Source organism: Chiloscyllium plagiosum, chromosome 4, assembly GCF_004010195.1.
Source record: "Chiloscyllium plagiosum isolate BGI_BamShark_2017 chromosome 4, ASM401019v2, whole genome shotgun sequence".
Classification (NCBI taxonomy): domain Eukaryota; kingdom Metazoa; phylum Chordata; class Chondrichthyes; order Orectolobiformes; family Hemiscylliidae; genus Chiloscyllium; species Chiloscyllium plagiosum.
Window position 1 is genome coordinate 17,210,146 of NC_057713.1, and position 24,566 is coordinate 17,234,711.

The 24,566-nt window shown below is 41.4% G+C and overlaps 1 protein-coding gene across 5 annotated transcripts in view; it reads right to left on the bottom strand.

The window, feature by feature from the left end:
* LOC122548881 (receptor-type tyrosine-protein phosphatase mu-like) overlaps positions 1-24,566 on the bottom strand; it is a 701,186-nt gene that overhangs the window by 570,206 nt on the left and 106,414 nt on the right. For all 5 annotated transcript variants that reach the window (XM_043687785.1, XM_043687784.1, XM_043687783.1 and 2 more), the window contains exon 2: positions 20,965-21,236. In XM_043687785.1, the coding sequence (XP_043543720.1) occupies positions 20,965-21,236 (272 nt within the window). The remainder of the gene's footprint in view (positions 1-20,964; positions 21,237-24,566) is intronic.

Consider the following 24,566-nt stretch of genomic DNA (forward strand, 5'->3'; position numbering starts at 1 on the left):
ACACGTTTTCAGTCTGTATCTCTTTTCAGCAGTTCTCACTTTCTATATTACCAATGAGAATTATGTGATTGAATGAAACAACTAATAGATACCTGCTCACATGTTGCCTTGTCAGTCTTATTTCTGACTCTCAGGAAGAGAGCTTTCAACATGTAAAATGACCAGGATTCCCCTCTGTGATCAACATACTGTGGCTCCTCAGCAAACAGGGCATGTACAACATCACAACCAACAGCTGCATCTCTCTAGTAAGTAGACAACTATCTGAGGAGAAAGTGAGGTCTGCAGATGCTGGAGATCAGAGCTGAAAATGTGTTGCTGGAAAAGCGCAGCAGGTCAGGCAGCATCCAGGGAGCAGGAGAATCGACGTTTCGGGCATAAGCCCTTTTTCAGGCTCCAGGGAACAGGAGAATCGACGTTTCGGGCATAAGCCCTTCTTCAGGACAACTATCTGAGGCTCATCCAAGCAGCAGAATACTTGTGTGTCCCAGAGGTCACCTCACCCTAAACTCAACGCGACATAAATCTGGGTTTATGCCATGGCATCAAATAGGGGCTTCAACACAAAAGAAATCGGAATGGAGTTAAAAACTAACTACTGGTTTACTAATGCCTATTCTACACTATTGCACAAGGTCAAACTTACTTGCAATACCTTTGTACAGGATGTGAAATGAGAAAAAAATCACTGACAGCAAATGCAACCTTACTGAAAACATTTATTTTTTTAATCATGAAGTAATTTTCACCATCACTGCCTTTGCAATAATTTGAGCTATCCAGCCATTGTAAAACACATTCTGTTTCAAGGGGTGTAGTGGTAATGTCACCAGACCAGCAATCAAGAGCCCCAAACTAATCTTCTGAGGTCATGTGTTTGAATTGCACATGGGGAAATTTAAATTCAACAAAAATCTGCAGTTAAAATTTTAGCTTATTGTTGACCATGTAAAAATGATGAGACCTGTCATCAACAGTGCTATCAAGCAGCACCTGCTCAGTGAGGCCCACTTTGGGTTCCGCCAGAACCACTCAGCTCCCGACCTCATTACAGCCTTGGTTCAAACCTGGACAGAAGAGCTGAATTTCAGAGGGGAGGTGAGAGTGACAGCCCTTGACATCTCAAGGCTGCATTCGACCAAGTGTGGCATCAAGGAGAAAATGGGAATCAACCGGAATCAGGGGGCAAACACTCAGCTGGTTGGTTTCATACCTGGCACATAGGAAGATGGTCATGGTTGTTTAAGGTCAGTCATCTCAGCTTCAAGATAATTCTGCAGAAGATGCAGCAAGATTTGGTTTATATCCAGGCTTGGGCTGAAAAGTGACAAGTAACATTTGCATCTCACAAATGTCAGGCAACAACCATTTCCAAAAAGAGACAATCTAACCACCCCTTGATACTCAAATGCATCATTAATACTGAATTCCTCAGTATCACTATCCTGGGGTTACAATTTAACAGAACTGGACTCAAAATATTATAAACACAGTCACTACAAGAGCAGGTCAGCAGTTAGGAAACTTGCAACGAATAACTCACCTCCTGATTTCTCAAAGGCTGTCCACCATCTGCAAGGCACAAGTCAGGTGTATGATGGAATACTCCCCATTTGCCTTGATTAGTGCAACTCCATCAACATTCAAGAAGCTTGACACCATCCAGGACAATGTAGCTCACCTGTTTAACACCACATTCACCTTTAGTCCTTTCACTACTGACGCTCAGTAGCAACAGTCTGCACAATCGACAAGATGTGCTGCAGGAATTCACCAACTATCCCCAGGCAGCACCTTTCAAACCCATGACCACTTCCATCTAAAAGTTCAAGGGCAGCAGATACATGGGAACATCACCACCTGCAAGTTCCCCTCCACACCACTCACCATCCTGACTTGGAAATGTAACACCATTCCTTCACTAGCACTGGGTCAAAATCCTGGACATTGTGGGTCTGTCTACAGCAATTCAAGAAGACAGCTCATCATCACAAGGGTAAAGAAATGGGTAATAAATGCTGGCCTGACTAATGACACCACATTCAACACATAATGGATCAACAATCATTTCAACAAATGTGAAAAGAGCAATTTAGGGATGGGCAATACTTGCTGGTTTAGCGAGTAACTCATGTGGCTCATCAACAATTTTTAAAAAAAATTATCCCATACAAGGTGAAAAATATTCCACATTAATCTAAATGCAATTTGCAAACTATTTAATAGTGCAATTACATTGAGGTTACAGCACATTTTCACATATTCTGAAAAGAATTGTTGCCTGGAAATGCTAACTCCATTTCTTTCTCTCTACAGATGCTACTTATATGCTGTGTATTTCAAGTATTTGCTGCTTTGATTGTCATATGTGAATATTGACAGTGGACTGTAGTAATGATGATACTGTATCATGCATTGTGAGAATAGATTAATATCCATCTGTGCATCATTTCAAGAACTGTTGCATTCAGGGTGAGGTGCCTCCCTCTTCCCCAGACCGCTCTACACTGGGGAGACAGGACACCAACTTACGGAATGTTTCAGGGAACATCTCCAGGACACACGCACCAATCAACCCCACCATCCACTTCAACTCCCCCTCCCACTCCATCAAAGACATGCAAGTCCTGGGGCTCCTCCACCACCAAATCCAACCACCAGACACCTGGAGGAGGAACGCCTCATCTTCCTCCTTGGGTTCCTCCAACCACATGGCATCAACATCAACTTCACTAGTTCCCTCATCTCCCCTCCCCCCCATCTCATTCCAGATCCAAGCCTCCAACTCGGCACTACCTTCTTGAACTATCCTACCTGTCCATCTTCCTTCCCACCTATCTGCCCATCCTCCCCACCGACCTACCACCATCACCACCAACCTGTATTTACCACCCAGCCCCCTTCCCCACACACCCTCAGCCCCCGACATTGCTGATGAAGGGCTTATGCCTGAAATATTGACTCTCCTGCCCCTCGGACGCTGCCTGACCTGCTGTATTTTTCCAGTACCACACTTTTCGACTCTGACCTCCTGCATCTGTAATCCTCACTTTCTCCATGAAGTGTGAGAGACAGTGGGCATTTAGCTTCGGTGTGTGTAAAATTGACATTGGATGAACTGATGAAGAAATAATGCATTGCCAAGGTGAATGGCGAGGATTAATCCATCTGTTCAGAGAAAGGACTTGGAGGTGCCAGTGGTGGACTGGGATAGACAAAGTATAAAATCACACAACACCAAGTTATCATCCAACAGGTTTATTTGGAAGCACTTGCTTCCGGAGCGCCGCTTCCTCCGAGACAGCTCAGTAACATTAAAGTGACCATCATGACTGGGCAGCAGTAACTGAAAGGGAAGAAATGCCTAGACAATGGGCCTGGTACCGATAGTATTTTTGGGGGATGCAGACTCAATGGGCCAAAGGGCCTCTTCTGTACTGGATGATGCTATGATTTTATGAAATCGATCCAATGGCGGTGAACTTGACAGCAGTTTTCAGTTGCTGAAGCATTGTTTGCAGCAAGGAGCAAGAGTTGCAGAAGCCTTCAAGGTTGAACGCACTTAACATGACCATGTGATGGTGGTGGGGCGAGGGGGCCAGATTTATAAAGGTTAGACCTGCTCCCAGCTTTCACTGATTCCAGCTAAGGGTCACTTTAAATTCACTTCGAACCATCTGCCTCTTGACCTGTACTGTCCAAGGCTTGTGACTGTGCTAGCAAAACCAGATGAAGATGAAAGTATGTCGGAGTCTGAACTATAAATATGCAAGTCAGTCGTTGCAAGGTGAAAATGAAAAAAAAAACCAAAATGTCAAAAGGTAAATGTTGCCATTCAGTGAGTGGCGTGCATCGGAATGCACTCTCTGAGAGTGCAGTGCCAACTGAATGCAATGTATTTCAAAAAAGAATTGGATAAAAATCTGAAGGAGAAAAAGAAATTGCAGGGCCATGGAGAGAAGGCGTAGGATTGGCTGAGTTGCCCTTATCGAGGGCTAGTATGGACACAAGGGCTAAAAAGGCTTCCTTCCGCTCTGCAACCATTCTGTGACCGTACAATTGATTCATTTTTCACTTAATTGGTTCACTCTTTGTGAATTACAGACCAACCACAGAAACAAATTTTTACAACTTCCAAATGCCTGTCTATTACTAAAACTTCCTTTCCTTTCTGCTAGGTCATTTAAATTGAGGCTTTCACCCTCAGGTTCAGTCATTAGTCTATTTTCTTTGGTTGCAACTCTAACTCGGCAGTATGTAAATTGGCCCCGTGGTATTGGGCATTAAAAATAAATAAGTCAAAACAAGAGAGGGCTCGGAGATCTTCGAAGGGCTGTTTAAGAAGCCGACGTTGCCACAAACTAAACGGCTAATGGAAGGAGATTAGCATTTTGAACCTGGTATTTGATAGAGCAATCCACCGAGACTGGTGCAGCTGATAAAGGACTTAGAGCAAATGAGCCAGCGGCCTCCTTTCTTATCTCTATGGCTCAGCAGCAAGTCGCTGATATTAAATGGAATTCTAGTCTGTCTATATCGGACTGCATAATTCCGATTTCTCCATTTTATTACCTTAGTATGGGACATAACTTCAGATGATAGTATGGCACCTGTTAAAGAGGAAATCTTAGCTTTAGGCATTCAGTTTAATTAACCCGCAGGTTGCCCCTGCGTTGCAATTAACAATTGCATTCTACAAAACTGGACTCTGTATAAAATCTCACTTTAAGTTCAAGGAAATTGCCAAGTTTGAAGCAAAAGCAAGAGTATTGAATCACTGCAGCTGACATTCTCTTGAATGACTCAACATATGGAAATAGGACAGACGGGCCTACAAGCAATTGTCATTCATCCTAGCAGTGCTAAAAGGAGTAAATTGCCAATGCACCACATGTTATCCTCCTACAAAATCCTCTGTGAAGATCCTGATGACTCACACTGGAGAGCGTCAGGAGAGATGCTATTTCTGAATCTTTAGCTTCTTGACCATCTCATTCCTTCCAAGGGTCTCATGTTGCCGTCTTTCCTTCCCAGTACACATCACACACTTGGATAGACCTGAGATGCAGGACCTTGATTTATAATTTAAAACTGAAAAAAACTGCAGATGCTGTGAATCAGGGACAAAAACAGAAATTGCTGTAAAAGCTCAGCAGGTCTGACAGCGGCTTTGGACAGAAATCAGAGGTAACGTTTCAGGTCGAGTGATTCTTCCACAGAAATGTTAACTCTGATTTCTCTCCATAGGTGCTGCCAGACCTGCTGAGCTTTTCCAGCAATTTCTGTTTTTGTCCCTGATTTACACCCGTTTCTTTGCCTTCCCTGGCATTTATTGCCCATCCCTAATTACCCAGTTACGAGTCAACCACATTGCTGCAGCCACATGTCGGCCAGACCAAGTAAGGATGGCAGCTTCCTTCCCTGAGGGACATTAGTGAACCAGACGGGTTTTTCTGACGATCAACAGTGATTTCATGGTCATCATTAGATCCTTAATTCAAGAGTTTTAAAAAATATATTGAATTCAAAATCCACCATCTGAAACGCCGGTATTTGAAGTTACGCCCCCAGAACATTAGCTGAGTTTTTGGATTAATAGCTTATTAATCCTCCTGCTGTGTGCGATGAAGGGCTAGGCAGAGGCCTCACTGAATATAGCTTTGGGTGTAGTTGCAAAGCAGCCTGGGTAGATGAGAATGCAAGTAAATGTTCAGGGCCCTAACCTCCATTGGGACAAAGTTAAAAGTCAACATCCTCACTGCCCCCTCAGGTACAGCTCAAGAAGGTTAAAGGTTTAATCCTTGGGGCTTACTAATTTATATTACCTCCACTGGAGCAGTTTAGATTTCTTACAGTGTGGAAACAGGCCCTTCGGCCCAACAAGTCCACACTAACCCGCCGAAGAGTAACCCACCCAGACCCATTTCCCTCTAACTAAAGCACCTAACACTATGGGCAATTTAGCATGGCCAATTCACCTAACCGGCACATCTTTGGACTGTGGGAGGAAACCAGAGCACCCAGAGGAAACCCACACAGACATGGGGAGAACGTGCAAACTCCACACAGACAGTCACCCGAGGCTGGAATCGAACCTGGGACCCCAGTGCTGTGAGGCAGCAGTGCTATCCACTGAGCCACCATGTGTCCCCTGAGCTTGGGAGGGGAAGAAATTTGTGTATGTGCTTTTTTTCTCATCCTATCCAAATTCCACCAGCATGCCAGAAATGTAGATGTTAATGTACATGAGCTTCGGATAGGATCAGACTTGGCTATCATGCCCCCTGCAGCCAAGTAGATGGAATCAGTAGCCACAAAATGTATCAATGCTTCCAGGGGAGGAAGGGAGACAACCGGCAAGGAGATTAAATACCTTACAAAATAATAAGAAGAGTTTAATCGGTATGCTTTTTGATTAGCTACCAACAATTTCCATTATAATGACTAGGAACCATACTGTGATTGGTAATTACCATGGAAAAGCAAAGGAATCCAATCAGAACATGTTCAAATACGCAAATTGAAATGTCAAAAAATAGTATTGTTCAAAGATCTGTTCAAAAGCTGTCTGCTGATTGGTGTGAGATTCTGTCTTCAATTTGCCTACATTTTCACCCTGAAAAACTGTCTCCTGACCAAAAAGCAGAAGACAGGAATACAGATTAGAATATAACACTTGATGCTGTTGTGCAGATATGAACACACTTCATAATTCTATCCTCGCATGTCATAGGAGTGGATGTTGGATGTACGTACGTAAACACACACACACACAAAACATTAATTACTGCTGAAGAAATATTAACCTCAGCCAAAGATGGACTTCCTCAACTGAGTATTAAATAATTATACTCTTAACAATAACCACTGAGCATGTGCGTAAGGAGTGTTATCATTGTGCTATAAGATCACATTACACTGAAACCTGAGCCTGTGGATTTCCAGAAGTTGTCCTCTCTCCCAGCATCCCCTGTGAGGACTGTTTAATGAAGCATATTTATTTTCAATCTGATCAGTGTAGACCTCATCTTCCTACAGAAATAAGCTGGTCTTCCAGTCTACAAAGGCATTGATGACCAAGTCATAAAATCATAGAGAAGTACAGCACGGAAACAGACGCTTCAGTCCAACTCATCAATGCCAACCAAATATCCTAAATTAATCTATGCCCATTTGCCAGCATTTGGCCCATATCCCTCTAAACTCTTCCTATTCATATACCCATTCAGATGCCTTTAAAATATTGTAATTTACCAGCCTCCACCATTTCCTCTGGCAGCTCATTCCACACATGCACCACCCACTACATAAAAACGTTGCCCCTTAGGTCCCTTTTAAATCATTCCCCTCTCACCCTAAACCTATGCCTTCTAGTTCTGAACTCCCCTACCCTGGTGTAAAGACCTTTGCTATTTACACTATCCATGCCCCTCATGATTTTAGAAACTTATATGAGGTCACCCCTCAGCTTCTGACACTCCAGGTAAAATTGACCCAGCCTATTAAGCCTCTCCTAGAGCTCAAACCCTTCAACCCTGACAACATCCTTGTAAATCTTTTCTGAACCCTTTCAAGTTTCACAACATCTTTCCGATAGCGGGGAGACCAGAATTGAACACAGTATTCCAATAGTGGCCTAACCAATGTTCTGTACTGCCACAATATGAGATCAATGCATTGACCAATAAAGACCAATAAGTCCTAATAAACACCTTCTTCACAATCCTGTCTACCTGCAACTCCATTTCTGTTGTAAACTTGTACATTCCTGATCTTCCCATATAGTAGTGATGGTCAAGAAGGCACAACAATATCTCTTCTTCCTTCGGTGGCTCAGGAAATTTGGTTTGTCCAAAAGGACCCTCACCAACTTCGACAGATGCATAATTGAAAGCATACTGTCCAGGTGCATAACAACCTGGTAAGACCAGCATGGGAGCTAACCTTCCATCCATGAACTGCAGTTACACAGCTCACTGATTTGGAAAGGCTGCCAACATTATCAAAGACCCCAGTAATGGTCTCCTACAACACACAACACCTTGTATCAGGCAGAAGATCCAGAAGCCTGAACACATGCACCAGTAGGTTCAGGGACAGCTTCTTCCCGGCCATTATTAGACAATTGAATGGATTCTCTACCCTCAAATAATGCTGATCTTGCTAAATCTCTCTTGTACACCCTGTGGAATGTTACCTGTATGTCTCTGTCTATATATTTTGTTCTGTACTTCCTTGCTTACAATGATCTGCCTGTACTGCTTGTAAACAAAGCTTCTCACTGTATTTCGGTACAAGTGACAATCAATCAATTACTCAATCAATATGTTGATGCACTCACCAAAGTATGGAGCAGCTGTGAGAATGGGTCAATGAGGAAAGCCCACAGTCTAAGGCCTTCCTACATTGAGAAGCTGAAATCGTGTATAACTGTTGGGCTGTATGTAGCACAGAATACTTGACATAAATATAGATTGTAAATAATACCTGTATTGGCAAGTGTAGTGTGGTACCCCATATAAGAGGAGAAACAGATCTGTACTCCATCTCAAGTAATGTAAAATTTGAAGTCTTATTACATATTTAGAAATGTTATGAATGAAATATATTTTTGAGACATGCAAACACCCACTCACAGAGAAATCTTTAGAAGATTTAGAATTCCTCCCACTATACAGCACTGTTGAAAAAGGTTCTGAAGGGGTTAATGCTCATATTTCGTTGGCTCCACCCATTCTACTGATGTCACTGGTGCACCCATTATCAATGTAGCTACTTCCTTTAATAACTGCTGTGTTGCATTCCAGGATATAATAGGAAGTACTGGTAATAATCTTACAAGAATTTTTAGAATCTGGTAAAGCTACAGATGATTGGAAATCTGTCAATGTAACATCTTTAAAAAGTCAAGGAGACAAAAATAGATAACTGTCGCCCAGTTAATTTAACGGCTCCTGTTGAGGAAAATGTTAGAATTTATTATAAAGGATGTAATAGTAGAGCAGTTAGAAATGCATAACAAGATCAAGCAGAGTCATTGTGTCTTTATGAAGGGATCAGGCCTGATAAGTGCACTAGAATTCTTTCAAGAAATAACAACCAGAATAGATTAACATGAAAGTAGTGGATGTAGTTTTTGGATTTTCAGAAGGTGTTTGGCAAGGTGTCACACATTAGGCTGCCTCATAAGTTGAGAGCACATGATGTTGTAGGTAGTATTAGCACGGATAGAAGATTGGCTTTAAAATAGAAGACAGAGAGTTGGGAAATGGTGGAGGTAGGGGGAACATTTTTAGGGTTGCAGTGTATAACTAGCCGTGTGCCACAGGGATCGGTGAACATTAGAACAGGAGTAGGACATTTATTCGCTTATGCCTTTTCCACCATTCAATTAGATCTGTGACCTGACTCCAAATACTTGCCTTTGTCTCAAATCCCTTCATACCTTTGCTTCACAAAAATGTATCCATCTCAGATTTAAAACTAACCAGAACCGACTGCCACTTGTGGAAAAGACTTCAAAACACCTACCAGCTTGTGTGTATAGAAGTTCTTCCTAACATCTCTCCTGAATGGTCTGGCCCTAATTCTCAGGCCATGACACCTTGTCCCAGAATTCCCAATCAGTGGAAATAGTTTATCTTTACCTAGTTATTACTAGTTCATGTCTCGGTTATGAAGTTTTCCAAGGTTCTTTTTCCACCTTCCAGTATCTTCTCACTCTTTAACCTTGTGATCAATGTCTTCTGAGATTTTGTTGTGCTTTCACATTCTTCCCTGTTTCTGAATTTTTTAAATTCTCTCAAACCTGTCCAAAATGCTGCCCTGCCTTAAGAGTCTCTCCTCTGCATCCAAGTTCCTTGGGCTCCATTTTAGCTTCCGATCCTTACAGGGTTGTTTCCTGCGTGCCATGGTGCCTTATCTTGCACTTTAAGCCGACAGTGCTATCTGTGCATTGTGATTCTGACCTGGACTATTTCTGGGATGTGGGTGACACACGTACACTATCCCTGAGGCTACTTACTTCTTATGCCTACGTAAGGCTGTTCAACTCCATATGTACTGGAACATTCCCTTTTCTTTTAACTGTTGCACATCATAGGTTATCAAGTTGTAACTCTCAAGTGTAGAATCAAAGACCTCTCTCTTCAATGTTCACTCAAGACTGGTGTCTACTCTCCCATAAATGTCCGAATATTGTAATTATACACGTCAATATCATTTATGTGAATCTCATATCCCACAATTATTGCATTACAACATACACTTCTTAAGGGGATTGATAGTGCAGATGCCACAATGAAGTTTCTCCTAGTATATGGTCCCACAATTTCAGAACAAGGTGTAAGCAAGTTGAAATCAAGATGAGGAGAAGTTTCTTCACTCAGTGAGTCCGTGTACCTTTGGAATTCTGCAGCTGGAAACACGGGATGTCCTGTTTCAATATTTTCAAGATAGATTTTGGACAGAAATTGGATCAAGGGATGTGAAGGTAACACAGGAAGGCGTGACTTAGTGGATCAGCTATGATTGTATTGAATGTCCAAGCACAGTCAAGAACTCATTTGGTCTATTCTGCTTCTATTTGATGTTATTTTATGTTCCGAAAATGCCATGTTGGGGAAGCCATCAAAAAGTACTCATAAAGCCATCACAAACAAAATGACCAGATACCTCAGTAGGTAAATACATTGTCCAGTGTCTTTCTGAGCTGAACAATTGGCCTATGCAACTTGAAACTAGAATAAGGAAAAATATCCCAATTGAACTTTGGTTATGGCTGGAAGGTTTGTTGTTCGAGTTGAAATGAAGCTCTTTGTTGCAAGATAACAGGTCAGCATTACATTTTCAGGAACTTCTGTAGGGTGATTAATAACCAGAATGTACATCAGAATCAGGAAGCATCTTTAAAATAGGAAGAGACAGAATCTGAAAAAAGGTCAAAATATATGAAAACTGCAATTCTAACATGCCAATTCATTACAGACAACAATCTAACTTCTGAATTGTCAGACAAATGCTTCATTCAGCTTTGTCCCATCACCTGATTTAATTTGTTTACAGCCTTTTGATGCACAATCCCCATGTGGTACCAAAAGCAACTTCCATCAACACAGCACGCTATTGTAGCAACCCACAGCAGAAGTCTAATCAAATAAAACCAAACATAAGCCGAGAAAGGAGAGATTAGGACAGTCAAAGAGTCTGTGTTTTATGATTCTAAGATTCGCTGAGAGTAAGTTAGGTTTCTAAAGGGGGAAAAAGTGAGATTCAGGGAGAACACCATGTTGAGATCATTGGCTTCAAATGTGAGGGATGTGAGTGAGAGAACCATAATGATTCAGAATCAGAACAAAGAAAGGAGTAGAGACCTCAGAAATCCTCACATCACTTACACCTTATGAACACAGTTGAGATTATGTTTGAAGGTATTAATTGCATTTTCTTTCCTCTCTGCAAACAGATAAATGGTTTTATCAGTCATTTTCCTCCATTTTTCTTTCTTAGTCAAAAAATTATTTATATGACTTGGGACTTCTCCACGCTTTGCTTAGTTGATTAATTGTACCACTACAGAAAGAAAATAACATTGCAACATGCCCAAGACTACCTTTGAAAGCAGTCTTTGTTTTGTAGGCAGTTTCACATTCCAACTTGTGTACAGTACGCTCCCACAAACAACAATGAGACAAATGACTAGATGGCCTGTTTTCAGTGATTTAAGTGCTGGGAAAGATAATGGTGAACACAGAGAGAGAGAGAACTCTCGATGCTCTGCCTGGAATCTTACATTCATTCAAAAAGACCTCCTTTAACATCTCATCCCAAAGGTTAACTATCTGAAAGTGTAACAAAGCCCCAGCATTTAACTGACCTAGCAGCTTAAATTATTGCCTGAATTAAAGCTTGAACTCATGACTGACTGAATTGTGAGAGTATTGACCTCAAACTAAACTGACAATTTTAAGTTTCATTCATCATCCCTTGGTATTCAAAGGCATTACCAGCACTGAATCCTCCTATTGGAGGTTATGGGGGTTACTAATGACCACAAACATATCTACAGAAGGCCCAGAAATCCTGTGGATGTAAGAGCACATTGAATGCTGACATTTTCACTTTTAGTCACTCATCCTCTGTCTCCCCAAAGCCTGCCTATCATCCACAAGACACAGGTCAGGGGTATGATGGCATATTTTTCTCTTGCCTTCATTTCTGATCCTCCAATATCTCAAAGACGGTCCAGGACTTGGATTAGCCCTCCATCCATCACCTCCAATCTTCTCTCCCATCCCCAACATGCAGTGACAGAGAGTAGCATCTAAAATGGACTGCAGCAACTGTTCTTTCTTTCTTGTTTAATATTCCTACCGTTGTTTCTCTCAGATGCTCACTCTTGTCCAAGTACATTCAGTATGTCATATAACTGTTTATTTATTATGTGTGAGCTTAAAGATATCATCGCCGATCTGCTTGTGTCCTTGTCTTGTGTTCTGATCCAGTGCCAGTATATAACCTGAGGTTGTGGACAGTGCCGTGGTGATATAAAATGTGGACGACTGGTTTTTAAATTCCATTGTCTGATCTGATACCTGGGTCCTTCACAGACTGAAATGGTTTCACCAAGAAGCCAAAAAAAAACTAGTGACATCACCTTATTGACACATTTTGGCCAAGTTTCCTAAAACCAACATGGTTTGATGAAAGACAAACTGAATGAAAATTAGCTTATTCTTGTCGCCCAAGGAGTTTGAAACCATTCAGCCGGCTGCCAGGGTGATGCGTAAAGAATCTTATTTCCTCATGGATTTACACCATAATGAGAATCTCCACATGCTGGAGATGAAACATCGCCTACAATATTCAAGCCTAGACACTACAAACTCAACAGGCGGATATACAAAAAGTAATTATTTTAAGAATCTCTCTGCTTGCAAAGCAGAAAGATGGATTTCAGACTGCAGAACAGAAAGATGTTAGAGAAAGGCTGTCCCTCTGTCTGGTTCCAATGGAAGCAAAAATGAAAAAATTTATGAGAGAATTGAGAACATTAAAAGTAAATGTAACCTTCAATGCTGCTGATAGTTCAGGAAATCAACTAACTAAATGTGGTCTCCAATTAAAATCATGCAGAGCAAGGGTACCCAAAGAACTCCTAACTGTATTTTTTGATCTGCGTATGTTCACTTAATTGTACAGGGGCCCCATGTTTGACATTGTGTCTTTATTACTTTTCACATGGTTAGCAGGTAATTAAAAACACTCTTCTTTTGCTCTCAAAGAAACCTTGTAATTGGTTTCCGATCACTTTTGTTTCATTTGGAGAAAGGTATAGTTGTACGCTAAAATAACTTGAACCTTCATTGAGACCAACTAGGTTAAAAAGAGGAGAGCCAAATACCCCTTTCTAGAGAGAGATGTACCCCTCGCTTCCATCACTTCGTCCAAAAGGTCTTGAGGCTAAACTAATCTGATGGGTGATCTTATGGAAAAAATTTATAAAATCATGTGAGGGGCATGGATAGGATGAACAGCCAAGGTCTTTTCCCCAGGGTAGGGGAGTCAAAAACAGGTTGGCAGAGGTTTAAGGGAAGAAGGGAAAGGTTTAAAAGGGACCTAAAGCGCGACTTCTTTTCACAGAGGGTGGTATGTGTATGGAGTGAGCTGCAAAGGAAGTGGTGGAGGCTGGTACAATTACAGCATTAAGAGTCATAGAATCATAGAGATGTACAGCACGGAAACAGACCCTTCGGTCCAACCTGTCCATGCCAACCAGATATGCCAACAAAATCTCGTCCCACCTGCCAGCACTTGGTCCATACCCCTCGAAACTCTTCCAATTCACTAACCCATCCAGATGTCTTTTAAATGTTGCAATTGTACCAGCCTCCACCATTTCCTCTGGCAGCTCATTCCACACATGCACCACCCCCTCTGTGTGAAAAGATTGCCCCTTAGGTCCCTTTTATATCTTTCCCCTCTCACCCTAATCCTATGCCCTCTAGTTCTGGACTCCCCCACCCCAGGGAAAAGACTTTGTCTATTTATCCTGTCCATGCCCCTCATCATTTTATAGACCTCTGTAGGCTCACCCTTCAGCCTTCAGCCTTCCAGAAAAAACAGCCCTAGCCTATTCAACCTCTCCCTATAGCTCAAATTCTTCAACTCTGGCAACATCCTTGTAAATCTTTTCTGAACCCTTTCAAGTTTTACAACATCTTTCCAATAGGAAGGAGACCAGAATTGCATGCAATATTCCAAAAGTGGCCTAATCAATGTCATGTACAGCTGCAACATGACCTCCCAACTCCTGTACTCAATACTCTGACCTATAAAGGAAAGCATACCAAATGCCTTCTTCACTATCCTATCTACCTCTGACTCTACTTTCAAGGAACTATGAACCTGCACTCCAGGTCTCTTTGTTCAGCAACACTCCCCGGGACCTTACCATTAAGTGTATAAGTCCTGCTAAGATTTGCTTTTCCAAAATGCAACGCCTCACATTTATCTAAATTAAACTCCATCTGCCACTCCTCAGCCCTTTGGCCCATCTGGTTGTACTCTGAGGTAACCTTCTTCACTGTCCACTACACCTCCAATTTTGGTGTCATCTGCAAACGTAGTGGACCCAGCACCGATCCTTGTGGCACTCCACTGATCACAGGCCTCCAGTCTGAAAAACACTCTTACCACTACCTTCTGTCTTCTACCTTCGAGCCAGTTCTGTATCCAAATGGCTTGCTCTCCCCGTGTTCCATGAAATCTGGATGGTATATGAATAGGAAGGGTTTAGAAGGATATGGTCCAAATGCTGGCAAAAGGGACTAGATTAAGTTAGGATATCTGGTCAGCATGGACGAGTTGGACCGAAGGGTCTGTTTCCAAGCTGCACATCTCTATGCCTCTGGTGGTCACATATGATGCCTTGCTCAGATGAGCTTGCAGTATTTTGTTTTGCAGTTCACTGTAACAGCGTTTTATACAAACCAAGTTTATGAAATGGGCTGATCTCAAACACTGATGACAATTGGGTACAGGTTTTTCATCCTGTTTACGACACTTTGAGAAATCGTTGTTTGTCGTCAGGAAATAACTCCATGGTGACTGGCAGCTTCTATTCCTGCTCAGTGTCTAAGATGCCAGAAATTTTGGAAACTTTTTTTTTGAAAGATAACACTTGTTTTGAAATACTGCAAATCGAAGTCTGAAATTTTCAAAGGTCGATTGACTATTTTAGAAAAAACGTAATGAACAAGTGAATATTTTTCCATTTTACACAGGACCTTGCTGGACATAGGGCAGACCTGAAATGCACTTAAAAATCAGCCAGTTAGAGAGGTTTGCAGGGACTACTTGTTAAACAGTGAGATTATTGCAGAATACAATGAAACAAATCGTAGGCATAAGTCATTCTTTTGTTAGTTAAAATCTTCTTAGAAAATATTTGACAACTTTATTGGTCAGGAGATGCCTGAGCAAAATTGTACTCTCACCAAGTTATTAGTAAAAAGCAACGTGCATTTTTTTAGCCTGCAAACTATCAAGCAACTAATAAAACCCTGTGGGCAGTACGGTGGTTCAGTGGTTCGCACTACTACCTCACAGCACCAGGGTCCCAGGTTCAATTCCAGCCTTGAGCGATTGTCTGTTTGGAGTTTGCACATTCTCCCTGCCCATAGTGTGAGGTGCATTAGTCAGAGGGAAATGGGTCTGGGTGGGTTACTCTTTGGAGGGCCGGTGTGGACTTGTTGGGCAAAAAGGCCTGTTTCCACTCTGTGGGGAATCTAATCTAACCAGGAAACGAAGCGATAGTTGGCTCACGCAGATGCCTTGTTCTCTCTGCCTCAGTAAAACAAGTCAAATCTGCCTTGCCATATTTCCAAACGCTGTAATGGTGATGCCACTCGCTGGTGAAGCATCAATTAGTAGAACAAACCACCCTTTTCTTAACTTCAGAGGAGATCGTTTCTGTCAAAGGCAGTTAATATCAAACAGCACAATGTTCTAATTATGCGCCCTAGCTCATATCCGTAACCCTGCTAATCATATATTTGTAGCTTTGCTAAACCCATAAAAAGTTGGCGTGCTGCAGGGTGTTAACTGAACAGTGGGGAAAAAAAATCAGTATTAAGAATAGCATCAACAGCCTGGAACTAAAAAGCAAGGTTTAACATCCAGACAATTGACCTCAAGCTCATGTTGAAATATACAAGGTTCTGGCAAGTTAATAGCTTTTCACAGCCCGATTTTCAGCTTTGATCTACTATTATTCACTTTCCCCAGGGACAAGTCTTTATTTGCCATTAATACCCCTTACAGAAGTGAAGAATATATTGCAATTCTCTAGCTAAAGACTTTGTGCAATTTGTTCTGATTTTGGGCAGTCAGGCAACCACGTTAGTGCAAGGAGCAATGTCGCAAATGAGTTTTGCTCGGTCTCACAAGTCAAAATGGAATTAATGTAACGTCGACTATCATTCCATTATGAATCCGGCCATACTACATTTTGCAGTTGTCTCAGTCTTTGCTGCAGGACCCCTAACTGTTTCTAATTTACATTAACCACTGGAGGTCATCAGATCAAATCCTTCCATCAGGCAACTGAGAAAATTGAATTCAATTATTCCGGTAAGGTGCAGAATTATAAAACAAAGTAGGAAATAAGTCAATATGTTCAGTTCTGTCCTTTGTAGAAGAATAGCTCCTGGCTGGTGGAAACTGGGGTCCCCTTTGAAACCCATGCAGCACCAAACCTGTGTTACAGCACTGTAGTAACAAGCCTTTTGCAAAAGATATATCAGGCGCCACACTACCCCATCATGAATTCAGTGTTTGGGAAGTGTTAAGAAGTTTTTGTTCTGATAAAAAAAGGAAAGCCTACCTCCAAATGGAGGATCAGTTGTCATCCTGACATCATGACGAGGTGCTGAAAATGTGTTGCTGGAAAAGCGCAGCAGGTCAGGCAGCATCCAAGGAGCAGGAGAATCGACGTTTCGGGCATGAGCCCTTCTTCATGCCCGAAACGTCGATTCTCCTGCTCCTTGGATGCTGCCTGACCTGCTGCGTTTTTCCAGCAACACATTTTTAGCTGTGATCTCCAGCATCTGCAGTCCTCACTTTCTCCATCATGAGGAGGTGCCCATGGTCATTGACCATGAGGAGTTGCCTATGATTGACCAAGAGGGTTTACACAGGTCACAGCAGATAGCCAGCTCCCAAAATAAAAGATACCAGCAAAGGGTAAGTGGGCAGAGAAAGAAAACTGCATGATCCAGGGCACCTTCCTCTCCATCAAACCGAGGGAAGACAAAGAATGTTACCACCAAAGATTACTGTCAAAGAACTGCACAACACTGGGGATAAACACTTCATCACTCTTTGACATTCAACCTACATAATTACCACAGAACAAAAATCAACTCAGGTAATAGGATGGTGAAAGAAATACCTAATTAGTCCGAAATGGTGCTGTCTATGTTGTACAGGATGGTGATAGGGTAGCAGCTTGAGATATTGACACAAGACATTAGTGGTGAAAGAGTTCGAGGCGATAGTCAAGATGTAGCTGGAGAATTATTTCCAAACAAACTGTGAGAGTAAGACAAGGGGATATGAGTTCAAATTATTGAAAGGTAAGTTTAGAACTGATGTCAGCAAGTCCTCACTCATAAAGTGACTGACATCTAGAGTAGACAATGGAAATATTTCAGAAGCAGTTAGATGGCATGATGGAATTATTGTAATGTCTTTCTGGATGAATTCCCTAAGACAGCTTAAATTGTCTTCTCAATTGTATCTGCCATGTAAACGTATGATAGTACATTGTATTGCCATTATCGAGTCATTGAGTCATACCTCTGAGTAGCTTTGTCCTTGGTTTACACTTTTGGCTTCAGAAGTTTTGATTATTCTTGGAGGTGAGCCCACAGTGCCTGGCCTTTAATATGCCTGAAACCCGTTGTGAATGTAATTTGAACTATTTATAATGAATATTTAGTTCTGATCTTGTTAAAGTGAACATACTTGAACAGGGAGTGTTAACGTGGAGAGTGGGGTCAGAAACAGTCCTCAATAAATAGTCACTCAGTAATTGTGTCATACCTGCTGGCTGGTGCAGGACAATTGCTGTCTGATTAATTGCGGAGAAAGTGTCCCATTGCCCACTCCTCAGTCTGCTTTAAATGGACGACATCCATGAGAAAAATAGATGGGTTGACAACCCTTTGCTAAGTAAGCCTGACATTGTGGGCAGAATCTTGTTGGGGCCATGTTTCAGAGTGTCATAGACATCTACAGCACACAAACGTGCTGGTCAAAAAACAAGCACATAAATATTCCAATCCCATTTTCCAGCACTTGCCCCATAGCCCTGTGGGCCTTAGCATCATAAGTGCACATCTCAATATTTCTGAAATGTCATGAGAGTTTCCGCCAATGCCACTCTTACAGGCATTAAGTGGACAAAAAGGGTTTCCCTCCCATCTCCACGAAACCTTCTGCCCTTTGCCTTAAATTTCGGTGTGAGGGGAGTTCCTCATTAACAGCAGAAGTGCCAGGCAAGGGAAATACTCTATCTCATCCTGGGAAGGCCTACCAAATCACATGCCAATCAGGAATAGATGGGGCGACTAGTGACCTTTGCCTAGATTCAACATCCTCGGTAATGGAAGCTCCACCCAGTGAGCACTGCTGGCCAAACTGAGGAGGCCATGGCTGTGGGTAGAAGCGCAGTAAGCAAGCTAAGTGAAAGGATTGGGTGTTTTCACATTGTGGGTTTCAAGGATGTAAGGCAATGGGGTCAGAAGCAAGGTCAAGAGGATGGTTTGTAGCAAACATATCCACTGCTCAAGGTCCAGTCCATCAATAGGTACATTTTGTGTTTGATTAAGGATCCCATGTGATGAACTGCCCACAGGTCAGCATGTATTAACAACACCAGATGGGAACAGATCTGTTTGCAGCTAGGGTAATCCCAGTGGTAGGGTACTGTCAATCACCATTAACTGGTGCATTCCTGATGGTAAATCCTGGACTAATTAGAGTCTACTCACCTACCAATCAGCACTGTCCTTTCACACAATACAAATACTGCTTTCCTTTTACAATGGTATTAATTGGAAATTCTAGTGAATGCAAGATAGAAATCTTTGACAAAATCACCTTTCCCCAGCAATACTCAAGTTCTGTACCATCAAACGAACGTTTCCATCAATGCATTTAAGGTGAAGCTAACTAAAGGTATGATAGCGAAGGGATCAGAGTGATGTGTTGATAGGGTTAGATGAAGAGATGTGGGAAGACAATTGCGTGAAGAATCAACACCAATTGTGCCAAAAGGCCTATTTCCGTGTTGTACACTCAATGTAAATTCAATATTTCTTTATGTTATTCTGCGATTGACCACATGGAGGTGCTCAAGAGCATTATATTCAATGCTCAGATTGACACAAAGACTGAGAAAGAGCTAAAACAGCAGTATCTCATCAAAAACTGGGTAAAAGGGACACCATCACTACTCTCATCCTCTATTGGTCATCAGACCAAAGATCCCAAAACAATAGGAAATTAAATTAGCAACTGTACTAACAGCGCAAATTCCAAATAATTTTACTTCTCACAAATATTCAGAAGTGTTCTCACGTAACAGGAGCAGTTCACTTGCATTGAGTGAATATTTGTTCTCAAGACTGACTCTTCTCACCAGTATACAGGGCAAATTGCAGTCACGTCAGGGAGATGTTGTATCTATTATTTTGCAATTTATTGAATTGCAGGAAATTGAAAGCAACAAAAACAAGCTAGCAGCATCTACTTCCTCATCAGCAGATGGACTCAGAGTTATGTTTTTTCACAATGTGGCACCTCTAAATGTTGTCCGTGAAAGAAACTCTGTAATGTGTGTTTCCCTTCCCACTGTAAATGAGACTCTAATCAACTCACACAGCAGGTGCACAAACACTCAAAGAGCTTCTCAGAATGGACTAAGAAAAATGACTATTGCGTGTGTTAGCTGAAAATGTGTTAATAGGCCATACCCAGCTCTCAAACAATTTAAAAATCATCGAGAATCTCTGATTGCCTTACTACTAGATTGTGTATTTTTCAAGCTGTTGTTATTCAATGCTTAATAAAGATTAGTTAAAAGAGCAGTTATGTTTGCAAGCTTAGTCGTACAATTCATTTTAAGCAACCACCACAACACAATGGACTATGACAGATTGGATGGATGTCAAACAGTGTGAGGATGACACTGAGGAGGATGATGTACACGATCTGAATTCTGACAGATCATTATACTTCTGAACGCATCCAAGACATTGTTTTCTTTTCCACATTCTCCCTTTCCAAAGGTAATCCATCACGCTAGGCTCAAATTCAAAGAAACACCAGTTCTTCAGTTCGTCACACAGATGGCCATCATTCAGGTAAAGCGTAAACAGTGAGGGGCTGGAGATTCACAGAAACGCAGAAAATAACAGCAGCAGTTGGACATTCAGCCCTTTGAGACTGTTCCGCCATTCAACATGGTCATGGCCGATCACCCAACTCAGTCTTCTCACTTTCACCTAATACCCTCCAGCCGTTAAGTACTATATCTAATAATTTGTTGACAATGTTTAATGTCTGGCCTCAACTACTTTCTGCAGCAGAGAATTCCACAGGTCTACTACTCTCTGGGTGAAGGAAGGTCCTTTAACTCCAGGTAAATATTCCTGCAGCCAGAATCAGGGGTTACTGTGCAGTAAGTAGCAGTGAGACATTTTACTCTTTCTCACACACAGGGAAGTCAAATTCAGCTTTGGCTCCCTTCTAGAGAGGTAGATGTAGTATATGAGAGAGTATACATGCAATTTATCAAAATTTTCTACAATTTAGCAATAGATGGTAAAGAGTCAACCTGTATTTGGCAGTCAGTTAAGAAATCCCAGGAAGGACAGATGAATATTGAGTGTGGAGTACCTGATAGAAATTGGGCCAAAAAGTACTGATGGCCAACTCGGCTCTGTTCCAGCTTCTTGTTGTCATTCCAGACACATTCCAGATTGGCTTCCCCAGGGGACCATCATTGACCTTCACGTAAACGTTTAGTAACCCAGAGTTGGCCCCGTCCTTGGCAGATAAAAAGTAATGGAAATCGATGCAGTGTGTGTCATTCTCTTTCAGTTTCGACAGCAGCAGATGGGCTTTTTGTCCTAGCTGTTGTCCAGAGGTGTTAACCATCATAAAGGATCCTGTGCGAAAGAGGTGGAAAATGAAGCTTATTAGAGGCTGTCGCTTATAAAATCAATTCTGCATTGTGAGCATATTACACTGATACAACATATATCAGAAGACAAAAGTAAATAATCACTTTACCTAGAGAAGCAACTTATTATCTTGTGTGTGCAGGTCCGTTAAATGATCTAAAAACTATGTGCAGCACTCTCTCTATTCCCGTTTTGCAGTGAGCCACATTGGCAACATAAACTACAGTTATCGTGTCAGACTTTTATTTTAGGATTACTTTTGTTTACATGCAGCAAATCAATGTGTTCAACTCAATAACAACACACATTTTCCTCCTTCTGCTGAAGGTATGAACTCTCGCTGAGTTTTAATATGTTCTGACAGCCCATACAATCACCTAGGTTCTATTTTACAGAAAACTGAAATGCATATCAAACCAACAAATATCAGATCCCTGATAAGGACAAGCTGAATTTATAAATAAGTCTTTTCCAGAATGCTGCTTTCAGGAATTTGTAAACCACTCTTAATAATTGACTTGGAGGTGCCGGTGTTAGACTGGGGTGGACAAAGTTAAAATCACACAACACCAGGTTATCGTCCAACAAGTTCCAAATAAACCTGTTTAACTATAACCTGGTGTTGTGTGATTTTTAACTTAATAATTGACACTGCAAATGGAGACCACTTCTTCTGGCCCAAATGCTTTTAAGGGGATGGTTAGAAATACAAAGGGGTCACTTAGATTTTTGCTGGAGAATTAATTTTATGTGATATTTTCAAATTAAAATATAGCTTGTAGAATCTTGTTGAAGTAAGCGCTCTCTGTAGAATATTGACAATCAACTCAAATCTCCTCGACTATATCTACTGGCACTGTGTGAGATTGCCTTGGATGTCTCTAATCTTCGAAGGAATAAATCTATCTGTTTGACATGTTCACCTTTTTCTGCATTTGTAATACAGTTTGTGTCATGAGACCCACTCTATGGAATGCCAAGTTGATGTAGGTTTGTTGCAAAACCACGAGTGAAGGTCGTAAAGGAGATGAAGATGTAATGGCTTTTCTCCTGTTCTCATTTCCAAGGCTTGAGCCATGGACCTCTCCAGTGGATTTGTCCACATTTCTGGGCAATTTGCTGCAGTGATTTATCTCTGCCTTCTGCCTTCCCACTCTTTCTCGCTGCCAGACTGCAATCCAAAAGTTTTGAATTTATTGTGAAGCACTCCCTGAAGGCTTGAAAAGTACTGTATAAATGTAAGATGCTTTCATTCTGTTGTCAGGGGTTATAAAGATATCCAATAGTATCAGAATGTATTATTAAGATAACTGAAATTATCAGGAAATAAATTAATTCCATATTGATAATTGCACACTAAATGATCTACTAACTATGCACAGCACCCTCTCTATTCCTGTTTTGCAGTGAGCTACATTGGCAATATAAACTATTGTTATTGTGTCAGACTTTTATTTTTGAATTACTATGGAACACTGTCCAGATGCTTCCTCCCACTGCTTATTGGCTCCCCACGCTCTAAAAAATAATACTCCAGAATAAATAGGTACTGCTATCTGAATAGAGAGCCAGGTTCTCAAACACACTCAAACAATTAACAGGAAAGGAGGCTGAGAGGTGCATAGGCTTGGAATAGGCTTCAATAATGTCGGCAAAGAAAAGCTGTTCCCATTAGCTGATGGGTACAAGGAGCAGCTAAACATAGATTTGATGCAGTGGGCAAGTGGGGGTGCATGGAAGAATGCTTTTTGCACAGAAAATGCTAATCACCGGGAACTTGCTGCCCACAAGAAAGCAGAGCTAATTAATGATTTCACATGCAAATTGGATGGACATTTGATTGAAATAAATTTGTGGCTGCAGGTATAAAGCCAGCAGAAGTGAATTACTAGAATAATACTTGTCACGAAGTAATGGGTCAAATGGACTTCTTCCTTCCAGTAGTAATTCTAATTCAATGACAATTGATCGGTGTGAAAATATAAGTTTACAGAGGAATATAGACAGCTGAAGTAACCAGGCAAAACTTGGCAGATAGAATAGAGTGTGAGACAATGTGAGGTTATGCACTTTGGTAGGAAGAAGAGACAAGCTGAATATTAGTTAAATGGAGAAAGACTGGAGAAATCTGCAGTGCAGAGGGTTTTGGTGGTCCTTTCATATAAATCACAAAAAAACAAGTACATAAACTCAACAAGTAATAAGGAAGTTAAATGGAATGTTAAATGCAATTTCAAAGGGAATGGAGTCTAAAAGTCAGAAGGTCTTGCTGAAATTATAAAGGCACTAGTTAACCTCTCAAAGCAAAGTGCTGGAGAAACTCAGCAGATACAGCAGTACCTATGGAGAGAGAAGCAGAGTTAACGTTTCAAGTTTGATATGACTCTGCCTCAGAACTGAAGTCTGAAGAAGAGTCATGTTAGACTCAGTGCATTAACTCTTTTTCCACAGATTGCCGCCACACCTGCCGAAGTCAGACCACATCTGGAATACTGTGGACAGTTTGGAAAGATATACTGACATTGGAAGCAATCCAGAGCAGCTTGATCCTGGATATGGGAGGATTTTCCTTATGAGGAGAATTTGAGTAGGTTGGGCTGCATTCATTGTAGCTTTGAAACTTAAGGATGATCTTGTTGAAATATTCAAGATTCTTTGGGGGCAGTATAGATGCTAGGTGAGTGCTTCTTCTTATGGGCATGTTCACTACCAGAGGGCATAATCTCAGACTGAGGGGTCGCCCAGTTAGGGCAGAAATGAGGAGGAATTTTTACTCTCAGAGGACGGTGAAGCTGTGGAATTCTTTACTGCAGAGTCCTTTTGAGGCTAAGGTGTTGTGTGTATTCAGGTTGAGATAGACACATTTGTAATTAGTGAAGGAATCAAGGGTTATGTGGACAAGGCAGGAAAATGACGTTGAGGATTACAATGACATCGAATGACAGAGCAGACTTGATTGGCTGAATGGCCTACTTTTGCCCCTATGTCCTATGGTAATTGCACAATGTCCAAGCAAAATGGGGGTTAAATTTGTCTTCAGCAGTAGTGGGCTGTCAGCGATTCTGAACTGAATGCTCCAAGTTCCTTTGCCAACTGTCTGAAAAATAGGCTGTTGATATGCCAGCCCTGAAGACGAACCAATATCCCAATCAAGATTAATGCAAAAATATTTAGATATCAATTCCTTCCTATTTCAGATTCCATTATTTTGGTATCATTATTGAATACCTGTGAATGGATAACTCAAAACAGAATAGTGGAATGGCAGTTTTTTTAAATTATTTCTGACATTCAGTTGTTTCTCCCCTGAACTGG